The 11,705-nt window shown below is 33.8% G+C and overlaps 1 protein-coding gene across 7 annotated transcripts in view; it reads left to right on the forward strand.

Annotated features, from left to right (window-relative positions):
- LOC117125262 (myotubularin-related protein 13-like) overlaps window positions 1-11,705 on the forward strand; it is a 74,530-nt gene that overhangs the window by 52,807 nt on the left and 10,018 nt on the right. For 4 of the 7 annotated variants that reach the window (XM_033271718.1, XM_033271720.1, XM_033271723.1 and 1 more), the window contains 7 exons: window positions 2,579-2,763; window positions 3,357-3,533; window positions 4,442-4,546; window positions 5,068-5,253; window positions 6,158-6,284; window positions 7,246-7,302; window positions 10,404-10,564. In XM_033271718.1, the coding sequence (XP_033127609.1) occupies window positions 2,579-2,763; window positions 3,357-3,533; window positions 4,442-4,546; window positions 5,068-5,253; window positions 6,158-6,284; window positions 7,246-7,302; window positions 10,404-10,564 (998 nt within the window). Of the gene's footprint in view, window positions 1-2,578; window positions 2,764-3,356; window positions 3,534-4,441; window positions 4,547-5,067; window positions 5,254-6,157; window positions 6,285-7,245; window positions 7,303-10,191; window positions 10,198-10,403; window positions 10,565-11,705 lie in introns of all 7 variants that reach the window. The other 3 variants (XM_033271721.1, XM_033271724.1, XM_033271722.1) reach the window with 3 other exon arrangements.

The raw sequence follows: 11,705 nt of genomic DNA on the forward strand, positions 1-11,705 counted from the left end.
GATATTGATAGGTTGATAAATAAATAATATTGAAATTATTTTTAATTTATCAACTTGTTAATATGGTTCTTTCCTCATATATCTTGTATGATTTGTTTATATCTTTATATATACATTATGTATCTATTTTTGATTTTGCTGTTTGTTTTGACCACTTACCTTATTTACTGAGCAATCACCAGAGCCTTCTACCGATAGCCGCATGTTACTCTGCATAGCCTAGACAACAACATCTTAATTGCTAATTTAACGATCACTACTGCGCTAACAAAACCTCAATACAATTTCTTTGATATAAAATATAACAGCTTCATTTCTTAATAACAAAATTATTAATCTTTCACCATATTTTTAACAGCATTATTTCAAATCCATCCTAAGTTTAGAAATATTTTATTCTAAAGATATTTTATGAAATATTTTGCTCTACAAATAAAGATAGTTTTTTTTTTTTAGTTTGGAAAAGTAAATTGGTTTTAATTACCTGTTAAATGATAAAAATATGCATTTTATGCTTAGTTCTACATAATACCAAAAACCACTCAAAACAAACAATGGAATGTGGATTATCTGTAACAGTATTCAATTTATATTATTTTGGAGAGAATTTTGAATATGATTATGAATAAACTCTTGCAAAAATGCTCCACCAAAGGCAAACAAAAATAATTTTTAATTGGGATTCAAATAGGGTACAGATGTTTTGATCAGTGTGAGCAAAAGCAGAAATTGGTTACATAATCTTAAATCAATTTAATTTAAATCCTGCAAAGTTACTTAACCTCAAGGTTAGGACAAGGTCTTGATGAGGACATATTATCAACAAATAACATCAAATTGAACAATATAAATTGCATTATTGTAATTTTGTGAGGTCATATTATATACTGCTAATTTTGTATTATGTACCATGTTTAACTTGTTTAAAATATAATTAAAAGAATGACTAGAGTGTATTCAAGAAAAAACACACAAGTAGTGGACTTAGATTAGAGACTTAATAAAAAATAAGTTTAGTTATAGCTTTGTTACGCTTACTTTAGTTGTACCTATTTTGCTCGAAGATTTGGCCACTTCTTTAATAAATATGCAATTATCTATAAAATTATACAAAATGTAATTTCAGTGTAGTTATTTGAAAGCATGATAAGAGGTCATAGATGTTATAAAATTGTTTAACTCTTTATATTGAAGTTAAGCAACTAGTTAATACCAGCTTTGGTCAGGATTTAATTCAAATAATGTTTCAAATTTGGCAGAAGCAAATTGAAATTATGATTAAATTTTGATAGATCACTTCATTTGGACTTAATTAAGTATCAGACCCGTAGCGTGGGGGTGGGGGATTAATAAGTATCAGGCCCGTAGCGTATGGGAGAAGTTAATGGGGTTACGACGAACCGCCAAAAGACTGGAGAAAGTCTGAATTTAAAAACAAAAAATTTATAATCATAGATATACAGTATTTATAATGTTTTCCAGAGTACAGTATCAGATATAAGGGTCCACTTTACACTGAAATGAACCTCCCACAAATTAAGTTACGCTACGGGCCTGAGTATCTGCAAAATTAAAAGATATCCAATTATGCTTAATATTGAAGACAAATTTACTTAAAGAATATCATAATTAGCGAAGTCCCTTTGTAAATTGTAAAGTGGTTTAGTGTTTTATGTTCATAATGCAGTGGGTTCATGTTCGTACCACCTGTACATTTTGTACATTACAAAGTTTTTGTGTGCTAATTACCCCTCTACATTTTGTGCATTTTTTGCAGGTTGGTTCAGTGTACTTACCCCCCTCTAGAGTGGTTTAAGTATGCTTACCGCCATTTTCTGCATTGTAGAGTGGTTTGGTGTGTTAATTCCATCTGCATTTTATGTGTTGTTGGTTGCACATGTGTGTGCTTACCCATCCACATTTTATGTGGTGTTGGTTGCACAATTGTGCTTACTGGTACACCTTCTACATCTTGTGTAATAATATACCTGTTTTTGTGAATTATTAGAAATATGGAATCCATGTTTTAGTATACTGTATTTTCAGATAAACTTTAATTCTATAAATGTTAGGACTGTCTGTCTAGCAAAGATTAGTACAGGTAGAGGTAACTTGTAATACTAACATTGACATCATTGTAGTGGTTAGTGATTTGTTATGAGATTAATTATAATTTTAAAGCACAGGTATTTGGTAATTAACATAAAGAAAATGTGCATATTTCCAGGTTGGTACACTAACTACCATTTAGTGTTAGGTGTTACATTTATGTAAATGTTATTTTTTTACACATATTTGTGATTTGTGAACCTCTCGCTTGATTACCCAAAAATTATCACCAAAAATTAAGTGTTTTTTTGTAAACAAATCTCATTTAATATATTGAGCTTCCTGCATTCTGTTCTTGAAATTCTTTCATCCTATGCTACCCCACTGTTTCTTGTATGCATTTTTCAATCATATTTTATTAATTCCTTAAACATTTAAAGAATACTCACTTATCATCAAGTCTCTAAGGCATCTGATAGTTAATACTTCCCACAATTCAAGCTGTGCTTTGCTCTTGTTGGTTGCTCAGGAACTTTAAGGTCAGGCGGTCGTGCAAACACACTGGCATTGCCCTCAAGAGCTTCTTTTAAATCTCTTACTCTTGGATACCGTGCAGCGAATCGTAATGGCAGCATCACGGACGTCGACCATGCCAAGGCGCAGGAGCCGCGCAAGGCTGACATGTACGTGTTTGGAGAGAAGTCACAGTTAAGAGTGAGTATACCCACTGAAGTTTCCATCAAGAAACATTTACACATTTGTCAACATCTTGGTTCCTCAAGGTTTTGTATATTTATAGAAAATATTTTTGTATTTTTTGTATTATATTTGGTTTAATATAGTAACTAAAGTATCTGCAGTAAGCCCTTCCCCAAAACAGTCTTGCCTCAGCCCCAGCCATGGTGGGGTTGAGGTGGTCCAAACCCCTCCCTGGGTTCCCTATTTTGAATTTCTTTATCTGCTACTGGGCTTGAAAGTAGAAGATGAATGAGGATAATTAAGATAAATTCTAAAATAGGATTTGACAAATATTAAAGCTTTTGATTTTGTTGTACAATGGATCTGGAAAGAAAAGCTTTTTAAAAAAGTTTTCTGAATCTGTGACTTAATATGAGCATAAATTTCAAATATATTGGTTGTTTAATGATATGGCATATCATAATGTTATGATATGTAGTAATGATATGTATGTTATGTTATGTAGTTATGTTAAAACTGATTACTAAATTTGTATAAAATTGTAACATGCATTCAAGGTGTATGTAATTATGTTAAAATACTTTCAAATTTGTATGCTATTTACACAGACATTCAAGTTGGAGGGGTCATTGAAGTGTGACTTTATTCCATATGAATTCAATGAAGTACGTCAAGTGAAAGCAAGTTTTAAGAAGTTCATGAAGGCATGCATTCCAAGTGCTGTATCCAAAGACCCGGAGATGGCTTTCCTCAAGCTAGTGGAAGATTCAGAGTGGCTGCCGCAGGTTGGTCACACACAATTTGTGTTCTTTCTTTCATCAATTCACATTTTAAATGCCATTACTATATACAGTACTTAATATTTTCTTTCATGTCATATTGCTGAAAATTAATAGATCTCTCTTGTTGCCTTTAAATAAACAACTCAGACCTCAACTACTTTTGGAGAAGTGATAGTGAATCTTGTTAAAAGCAGCCTTTTTTAATGGGTAGAGCACTATATATATATATAGTAAATGCATTATAAATTTATTATGTGATCACTTTTCTTATGATTTTCATGTAATGATCAGTATTATCATGTATATTTGACCTTTGTAACTAACAATCGGATCATATTGTGATATTCATGTAATGATATGTAATTATTTGATCACTTTATATATATCAATCATGAATCATCTTATGATGCTCATATAATGATCAGTGTTTTATTTGATCACTTTGTAACTGACAATCATGGGATCATCTTGTGATATTCATGTAATGATCAGTATTATCATGTAATTACGCGATCACTTTGTAACTAACAGTCATGTGATCATAATGTGATGTTCATGTAACGATCAGTATTATGTAATTGCGCAATCACTTTGTATTACTAACAGTCACGTCATCATCTTGTAATGATCAGGCATACATTGGCTTTTGTGAACTGTACAATCATTATGATTTGTATCTATATATTTAATTTCTGCATTTAACTTTTGCTTCTTTATGATGTACCGTAATGTGTAATTGATGTAAATTGTAAAAAGATACCTTACGGCCATAATGAACAGCATTGTATTTATTGATTTGTGCTGCATGAATAAATAAACAATCATGTAATCATCTTTTGAAGTTCATGTAATCAGTATTATCATGTAATTATGCGATCAATTTGTAACTCCATTGTGGTCTCTGTGTTTAGATAAAAACTGTAATGCAGCTAGCAGGAGCAGTGGTGGACTTGATTGACTGTCAAGGTTCTTCTGTAATGGTCAGCTTTGAAGATGGCTGGGATTTCACTACGCAGGTGAGTTAAAATTATCAATTACAATATTTTCATGATTGTAAAGTTTGTTACCTCATAAAAGCTGCACTTGAGTGAATTCTACTAAAAAATTATCCTCCTGAAAAAATTGCGGAATCAGTGGTGGATCCAGGTACCACCCACTTGGCAATCACTATGCCCAGCGGCTGTCGGTAAACACGATTTTATAGAGAACACAACATGCTCACAACAGATTGTTTATAATGATCCGCTCAAATCGCCACCAACAATCCGCAGACGGTGTCTCCTCATCTAACGCTCACAGGGAGCCGAGTTGGATTAGTCAGCAGACGATCTTACGATGCCGTGACTGCCCGGCATAAGAATTTACAAATAAACATGAGAAGATTTGGCAGAATTTTTGCGCATGCAAAGCTTAATGTTTTGGGTTTGTAAGTAATATTACTTGGACATGTAATCTTCTCTTTTCTCTGACAAATGTTTCATTCAAATAAGCAAGATTATTATACCACAAATTCAAAGAATAAAAATTTTTTCTGCAGGTTGTATCTTTGGCAGAGTTGTTGATGGATCCTTATTACCGTACATTTGAGGGTTTTAAAGTCCTCATTGAGAAGGAGTGGTTAGCTTTTGGTCATCGGTTTACGCATCGTAGCAATCATACGTTACATCACCAGGCTAGTGGCTTTGCACCTGTCTTCCTACAGTTCGTGGACTGTGTCCACCAGGTAGATAACTTTGTCTTACGTTCTGTTGTTCTTCCTCTCTTGTTCCTGCCTTTCCTACTTCATATCTTTCTTCACTTCTTTCTCCTCTTGCTCTGACCCTCTCCCTTCTGCATTGCATTCTTACCCTCTTATCTGTTGTCTTCTTATTTTCCACCCTTTTTGTACCATCATCATCATCATTGTTGTTGAGATTATTGTCCTCTTTATCTTGCCCTAGACCACATCCTCATCTTCCTCATTCATATTTTTGTCATCTATCTTCCTCATTGTCCACATCATTCATCTTCTCTTTGACCTTGTCTACTACATCCTCATCATTTTCATCATCCTCATCTTCCTCATCATTCTCCTTATCTTTTTCATCATCTTCCTCATTGTCCACATCATTCTCCTTCTCTTTCATCTTGTCTTCTACATTCTCATCATTTTCATCATCCTCATATTCCTCATCATTCCCCTTATTTTTTTCATCATCTTCCTCATTGTCCACATCATTATCCATCTCTTTTATCTTTGACCATTTCTTCTACGTCCCCACCATTTTCATCATCATCATCATCATCATCATCATCTTCCTCATCATTCTCCTTACATTTTTCATCATCTTCCTCATTGTCTACATCATTGTCCTTCTCCCCCTTCTCTTTTTTCTTGTCTTCTTTCACATCCTCATCATTTTCACCTTCCTTAACTTTTTCGTCATCTTCCTTATTGTCCACATCATTCTCCTTGACTTGACTTGACTTCTTTCACATGCTCATCATATATATCATCCTCATCATCTTTCTCATCATCCTCCTCATCTCTTTATCTTCCTTCTCATTTTTGTTGTCAACTTGTTTTTCTCTGCATCATCATCATCATAATCATCCTTCAATAATTGTCCTTTTGCTTTTATCCTTAGGTGCATCGGCAGTTCCCAATGTCATTTGAATTCAACCAACACTTCCTCCAAATGCTAGCGTACCATTACGTATCAAACCGCTTCAAGACGTTCATGTTAGATTCAGAGTATGAAAGGTTTGAAGTTGGTAAGCAATTTCATAATAATAATTATTTTTTATGTACTGTAGCTTAATTCAAACTATACTTTGCAAATATAATTATTCCCTTGATGTAAAAAACACATAGTATTAGTTTAACACTACTTAATGTGTAATTGAACATGATTCAATTGAACATACTCACTATTCAGTAGAATACTTGAAAAGGAATGATAGTGATGATCATAATAATTGGTGGTGGTGGTGGTGGTGATGACTGTCTTCATGTTGGTCATTATGATTGTGATGATGTTTATGGTGTTGGTAAGGCTAATGATAATGGTGGTTGTAGTGCTGATGATGATGATGATGACACAACAAATTAAGTAATAGTAATGATGATTATGTTAGTGATATTGACAATTGCTTTGACTAAGGTAATTTTAATGATATTGATAATTGTGACGATGACTCTGATTATAATATAGTGTGATGATGATGATGATGATGTTGATGATGATGATAAGGTTTAATATTAACAATTGCTTTGACTAAGGTCATTTTAATGATATTGATAATTATAATGATATTGATAACTATGACGATGACTCTGATTATGATATAGTGATGATGATGATGATGAGGATGATTAGGTTAGTAGTATTAACAATTGCTTTGACTAAGGTAATTTTAATGATATTGATAATTGTGACGATGACTTTGATTATGATATATAGTGATGATAATTATAACAATGAGGATGCTGAAGACTGGGATGATAATGACACAATAGTAGTGATCATAATCATGGTGATGATGATATAGGGATGAAAACAAAAACAACCATAAATAGTGATGATAGGTATTTTATTCCTCATCATTATTAGATCCTTAACAATCTGATGCAAGTATTCCTAGCTAACACTTGATTGAAAATAATTATTGGTACTGTATTCTGGTAGATAAGTGACATATTATATTGGTACTTCTTTTCATTTGTGGTTGTTAGAGAGTTTGCTTGTGGTAGATTGTGGTGTATCGATCCAAGTAACTGATTTTGATACAGGTTTGTTATACAAGCATGGAAATGTCAGCAAGCATTTGATAGCACCATGCACCATAACATTTTTCATTTGTTATTAAAACAAATTACTATTTAATTTCTTTGGCTATGCTACTCATTCAGTAAGAAGATTTGATTATGAACTCTTGAATGTGAAGTGAGGATGTATATTGTGATATTTGTGGTGATAAAATAATGTAATGTTTATTAGAATTATGATTGGTGATATTGAACGAATGAAATATAAGCAATTTTTTTTTAACTTCATGCTTACTTGCTTAAGGTGAGTGGTGTCCCCAAACCATAATGGTTTCGATAGGCATCTATCCCCCAATTGCTGTTTTGAGGTCTTCTTTCTCCAGCCCAATGTCTGCTTTAGGAATATCTAGGTATGTAAGTGTACGTCTTCCTGGTTTTCTTCTGTGTTTAGGTGTCAAATGTATAAGTTTGGATGCAGGCTCCTCACGTCAGGAACAATGACCAGCGAATCTTGTCCTTCTTGCACTTATCTTAGTACTTATTTGCAGTAGTTGCCCATATAGTTCAGAGTTTGTTAGGTGTTGTTGCCAGTGAACATTGAGGACAGTTCTCAGTAAGCGGGTATAGCAGTCATCCAGTTCATTGGCCAGTTTTGGGGCGACTGTCCATGCCTCGCATCCATGAAGGAGGACAGATTCTACGGTAGCAGCAAATATGTGTAATTTGAATCTTTGTGGTAGAGTTGACTTCCAGAATTTTGGTACAAGCTGTCCAAACTGCTGCTTTGCTGTGTTTGATATATCATTTTCTCTGCTTAACATCCATGCTGCTAGGTATTTGAAATTCTTTACTTCGCTCTAGCTTGGTAGCATTGTACATTCTAATGTTAACCTATTCATTGTTGTATGACTTGGTAATGGTAGGATATTTTTAGAATGCCTTCCACAATAAAAGCATCTCAAGGTGCTGATAGTATAGACCCTAAACAGATTGAAAAACATAAAAACAAAAAAATTTAAATAAATAAAATAAAAAAATAATAAAATATGCAGACAAGCCATTCAAAAATTATGTGAAACTGCTGTCAAAAATGGAAATGCGCACTCCCAATGTTGAGATGGCGTCGCCATGTGTATGCGCAGGTACGCTGGCGACAGTTTACTGGACTCCAGTAGCTTCCACCTTGGCTCAAGTAACGGAGTTGCTACTTTCAAGTCGAAAAAAAATCTTAAACTAAACATCAGCTTTGTTTTGCTTGTGTTCATCCTCATTCCTACTTTGGCTACTGAAGATTCTACTCTTAGAAGTAGTCCTTGTGCCTGGTGTATTTCCTCAGAGAGGAGCACTATGTAATCAGCAAGGTCAAAGGCGGTTGCTACCACAGGCCCTACTCTTTTGCTTTTCCTTTTTATCAGGTGGAATCCAAGCTCTTCCTCTCTTCCATCAATGGCCATTTGCATAGCAAAGTCAAGAACATCTATAAACAGTTATGGAGCTAGAGTGCCTCCTTGAAGGACACCAGCCAATATATCAAATAAATCTATTTCGCCATCCGGTGAAGTTACCTTAGCTTTAGTGTTGTTGTACATCTTACCAATAGATTCTACTATAAGTATGCTATAGGCCTGTAGTATCTTTAGCATTCTACCACGATGAAGTGTATCAAAGGGCTTTTTGTAGTCTATGAATGTAAGAACTGCTACCAAGTTATTTGGCTTCACACCTTCAATCAGCCTTATACAGTAGTGCTAGAATATGACCTACTGTTGTTCTTGCAACTCTAAACCCATTTTGATTGGTTCTGAGTCTATGCTTGTCCAATTCAGGTCTATTTCTATTCAAAAGCGTCCTATTTAACTTCATAATAATGACAAATAAAGTAAATATAATAGTAGTAATTAATAGTAAAAAAAGTAATAATGATTTTAATTATATCATTTCAGAATGAATTCAAAGCACTTATCCCTGGTAATTGAATATAACGTCAATCATGTACAACTTGCAACCACCTTCGCTTATTCATTTATTTTTAAATTTGATTAATTTCGGCAAAATACAACAATACAAAATCTGAACAAAAGCAGAGGGAAAGCAAAGACATACAGTTGGTGTCACTGGTGAGGTGATAGAATTGCAAATACATGAACAAGACAAGAACAATAAAAAAGAAACAACAGATTCAAAAAACATCAGGCACTTAAAATAAATTACTAGAATGATAGTATAAAAATGTTAAAAGAGCCATTAATAAACAATTCTCAGAGCTCACTGGGGATGGTTCTGGTGAGTCGAGTAGGAATACAAAATTTTGACTTTGTTGTTATTAGAGCATAAATGCCTAAAATGTGATGATTTCATTCCGGTGATTAGTTTTTGACTTGGCTAGTACTGTATTTACTTCTATTTCGTGTAATTCATATTTCCCAATTTCATCCCAAATCTTTCACCTCCTACCAGACTTTCATTTATGTTCACCGGGTGAAGAGAGGCAAGCACATGAAGAAAGGTTTCATGCTTTATAAGGAACAAAAGCAAAATGACTTGTTGGTCGCAAACTCATGACCTCTCAACTCAAATCCCATAGCTTTATCGCTGTGCCACATCAATTCCACATTTATTGATTTTTTGAGGAAGATGATGATTTTGATGTCAGATATGTGATTTTATGATGGTGATGATTTTGGTGTCAGTGATGATATTAATGACAGTGATAATGAGCTCATTATAATAATATTAATATTTATAATCATATTTTCATTTCTTTCTCAACACCTGCCTCTCACTTTCAACATCCAGCTCTGGAATAACATTGCTTTTGATATAGCTTGTCATTTATATAACTTGCATCATTATATCATATATTTTATTCCTTCTCTTCCTCTATTGCTTTTGGTGAAATCTTGGAATCAACAGAATTATGTAAGTACTGTTGATACTAATATATATATATATATATATATTAATTTTAGCATTTCTTCATCTGTCCTTTACTTTTTAAAGAAATTATTATTAAACATTATTAATTGTATATATTGATGAGGTTATTTTGTGTTTTTAAAAAATTAATATTCATTTGTAAAAAATTAATATTAAATTTATTACTATTTTTTCAATCCAATAATTAGATCAAGTGATCAGTGATGACCGACCTCGAATGAATAGAATCGATGAAGCTGGTGATCAGGAGAGCAAGAGGCCTGATATTCGTTCGTTCTGGGAATATGTAGATCAGTTAAATGAGAAGTCGACAATATTCTACAATGTGTTCTACTCTGAGGGATCCCAGGTAAATATTTCATTATAGCGTGCTTTGTTGAAGCTGCTGATATTGATTATCAGGCCTGGAAAAGAATTTTTGTACCTACTGTAGACTAATGCCTCTACCAACAAATGTTATCTGTACAGTATATAACCCCACTCACCCAAAGTAAAGGCTCCTCCTGGTAATGCATCCAGAACACTATATAGTCCAACAGCCTGAAAGTGGTTCGAAAAATCCCTCTGGAGTAATGCGCAATGCCTCTGACCGTCGATCACACGGTCACACACTTTTTCAGCTCTATTGATCCTACTGCTGAGGCTGGTGCTGGTGGTGGTGGTGCTGTGGTGCCACTGATGCTGCCATTTCTAAGGCTGCTATGCTGAGACTTCTGCTTTATAATAATGCTTCTGAGACCGATGCTACTGCTGCTACTGCAGTGGCTGCTAATGTTGATGATGTTTATATTATATTAATATTATTTCATAATAAGCAGACACTATAGAAAAAAAAATTAAATTACAGTTGAACTTTCCTAAGTCAAATCCAAAATGGCATTGGAAAATTGTTTAACTTAGATAAAATTTGACTTATAGATTGTTAATTAATAGAAAGCACAACGATTTGGCATGTAAAATAAGATCTACTTTGAAATATTTGAGTTAAGCAAAGTCTTTAGTCAAGTTTAAGTGTACAGTAGAACCTCGATTTTACGTACGGTACGGGACCAGAGGGCGTACGTAAATCGGGGGATTCGTAAGATAGAGGTTGGGTTAAATTTGTGGTAACCTTTGACCTAATACGTACGTAACGCTCAATAAACGTATGTACGAACGAACGATGATACCTAGGCTAGACCTAGCCTCTAGGCCTACGAATAAAGCCATGTGTTAATGTTCTTATTCATCACTTTACGATGTCATAATAAAGTGTTCAAATAAAACCATGTGTCTAGTGTATTAATTCATCACATTATATCTTTTATTTAACTAAAATAAAGAACATGAAAATATTGTAAGATTATCTATACGACAAAGGTATAACTTGGGAATTCCCCTTCATGCCTATTCTAAACAACAGAGACGTGGTGTTGTCTGGGCCTGTTGAGACAAACTAAATCCATGTGCGCTGCACTGGGCGAGCCAACCAATTAGCGTTCGTGTACAAA

Source organism: Anneissia japonica, unplaced genomic scaffold (genome assembly GCF_011630105.1).
Source record: "Anneissia japonica isolate Jap-2015-1 unplaced genomic scaffold, ASM1163010v1 scaffold690_len516080_cov150, whole genome shotgun sequence".
Lineage (NCBI taxonomy): Eukaryota > Metazoa > Echinodermata > Crinoidea > Comatulida > Comatulidae > Anneissia > Anneissia japonica.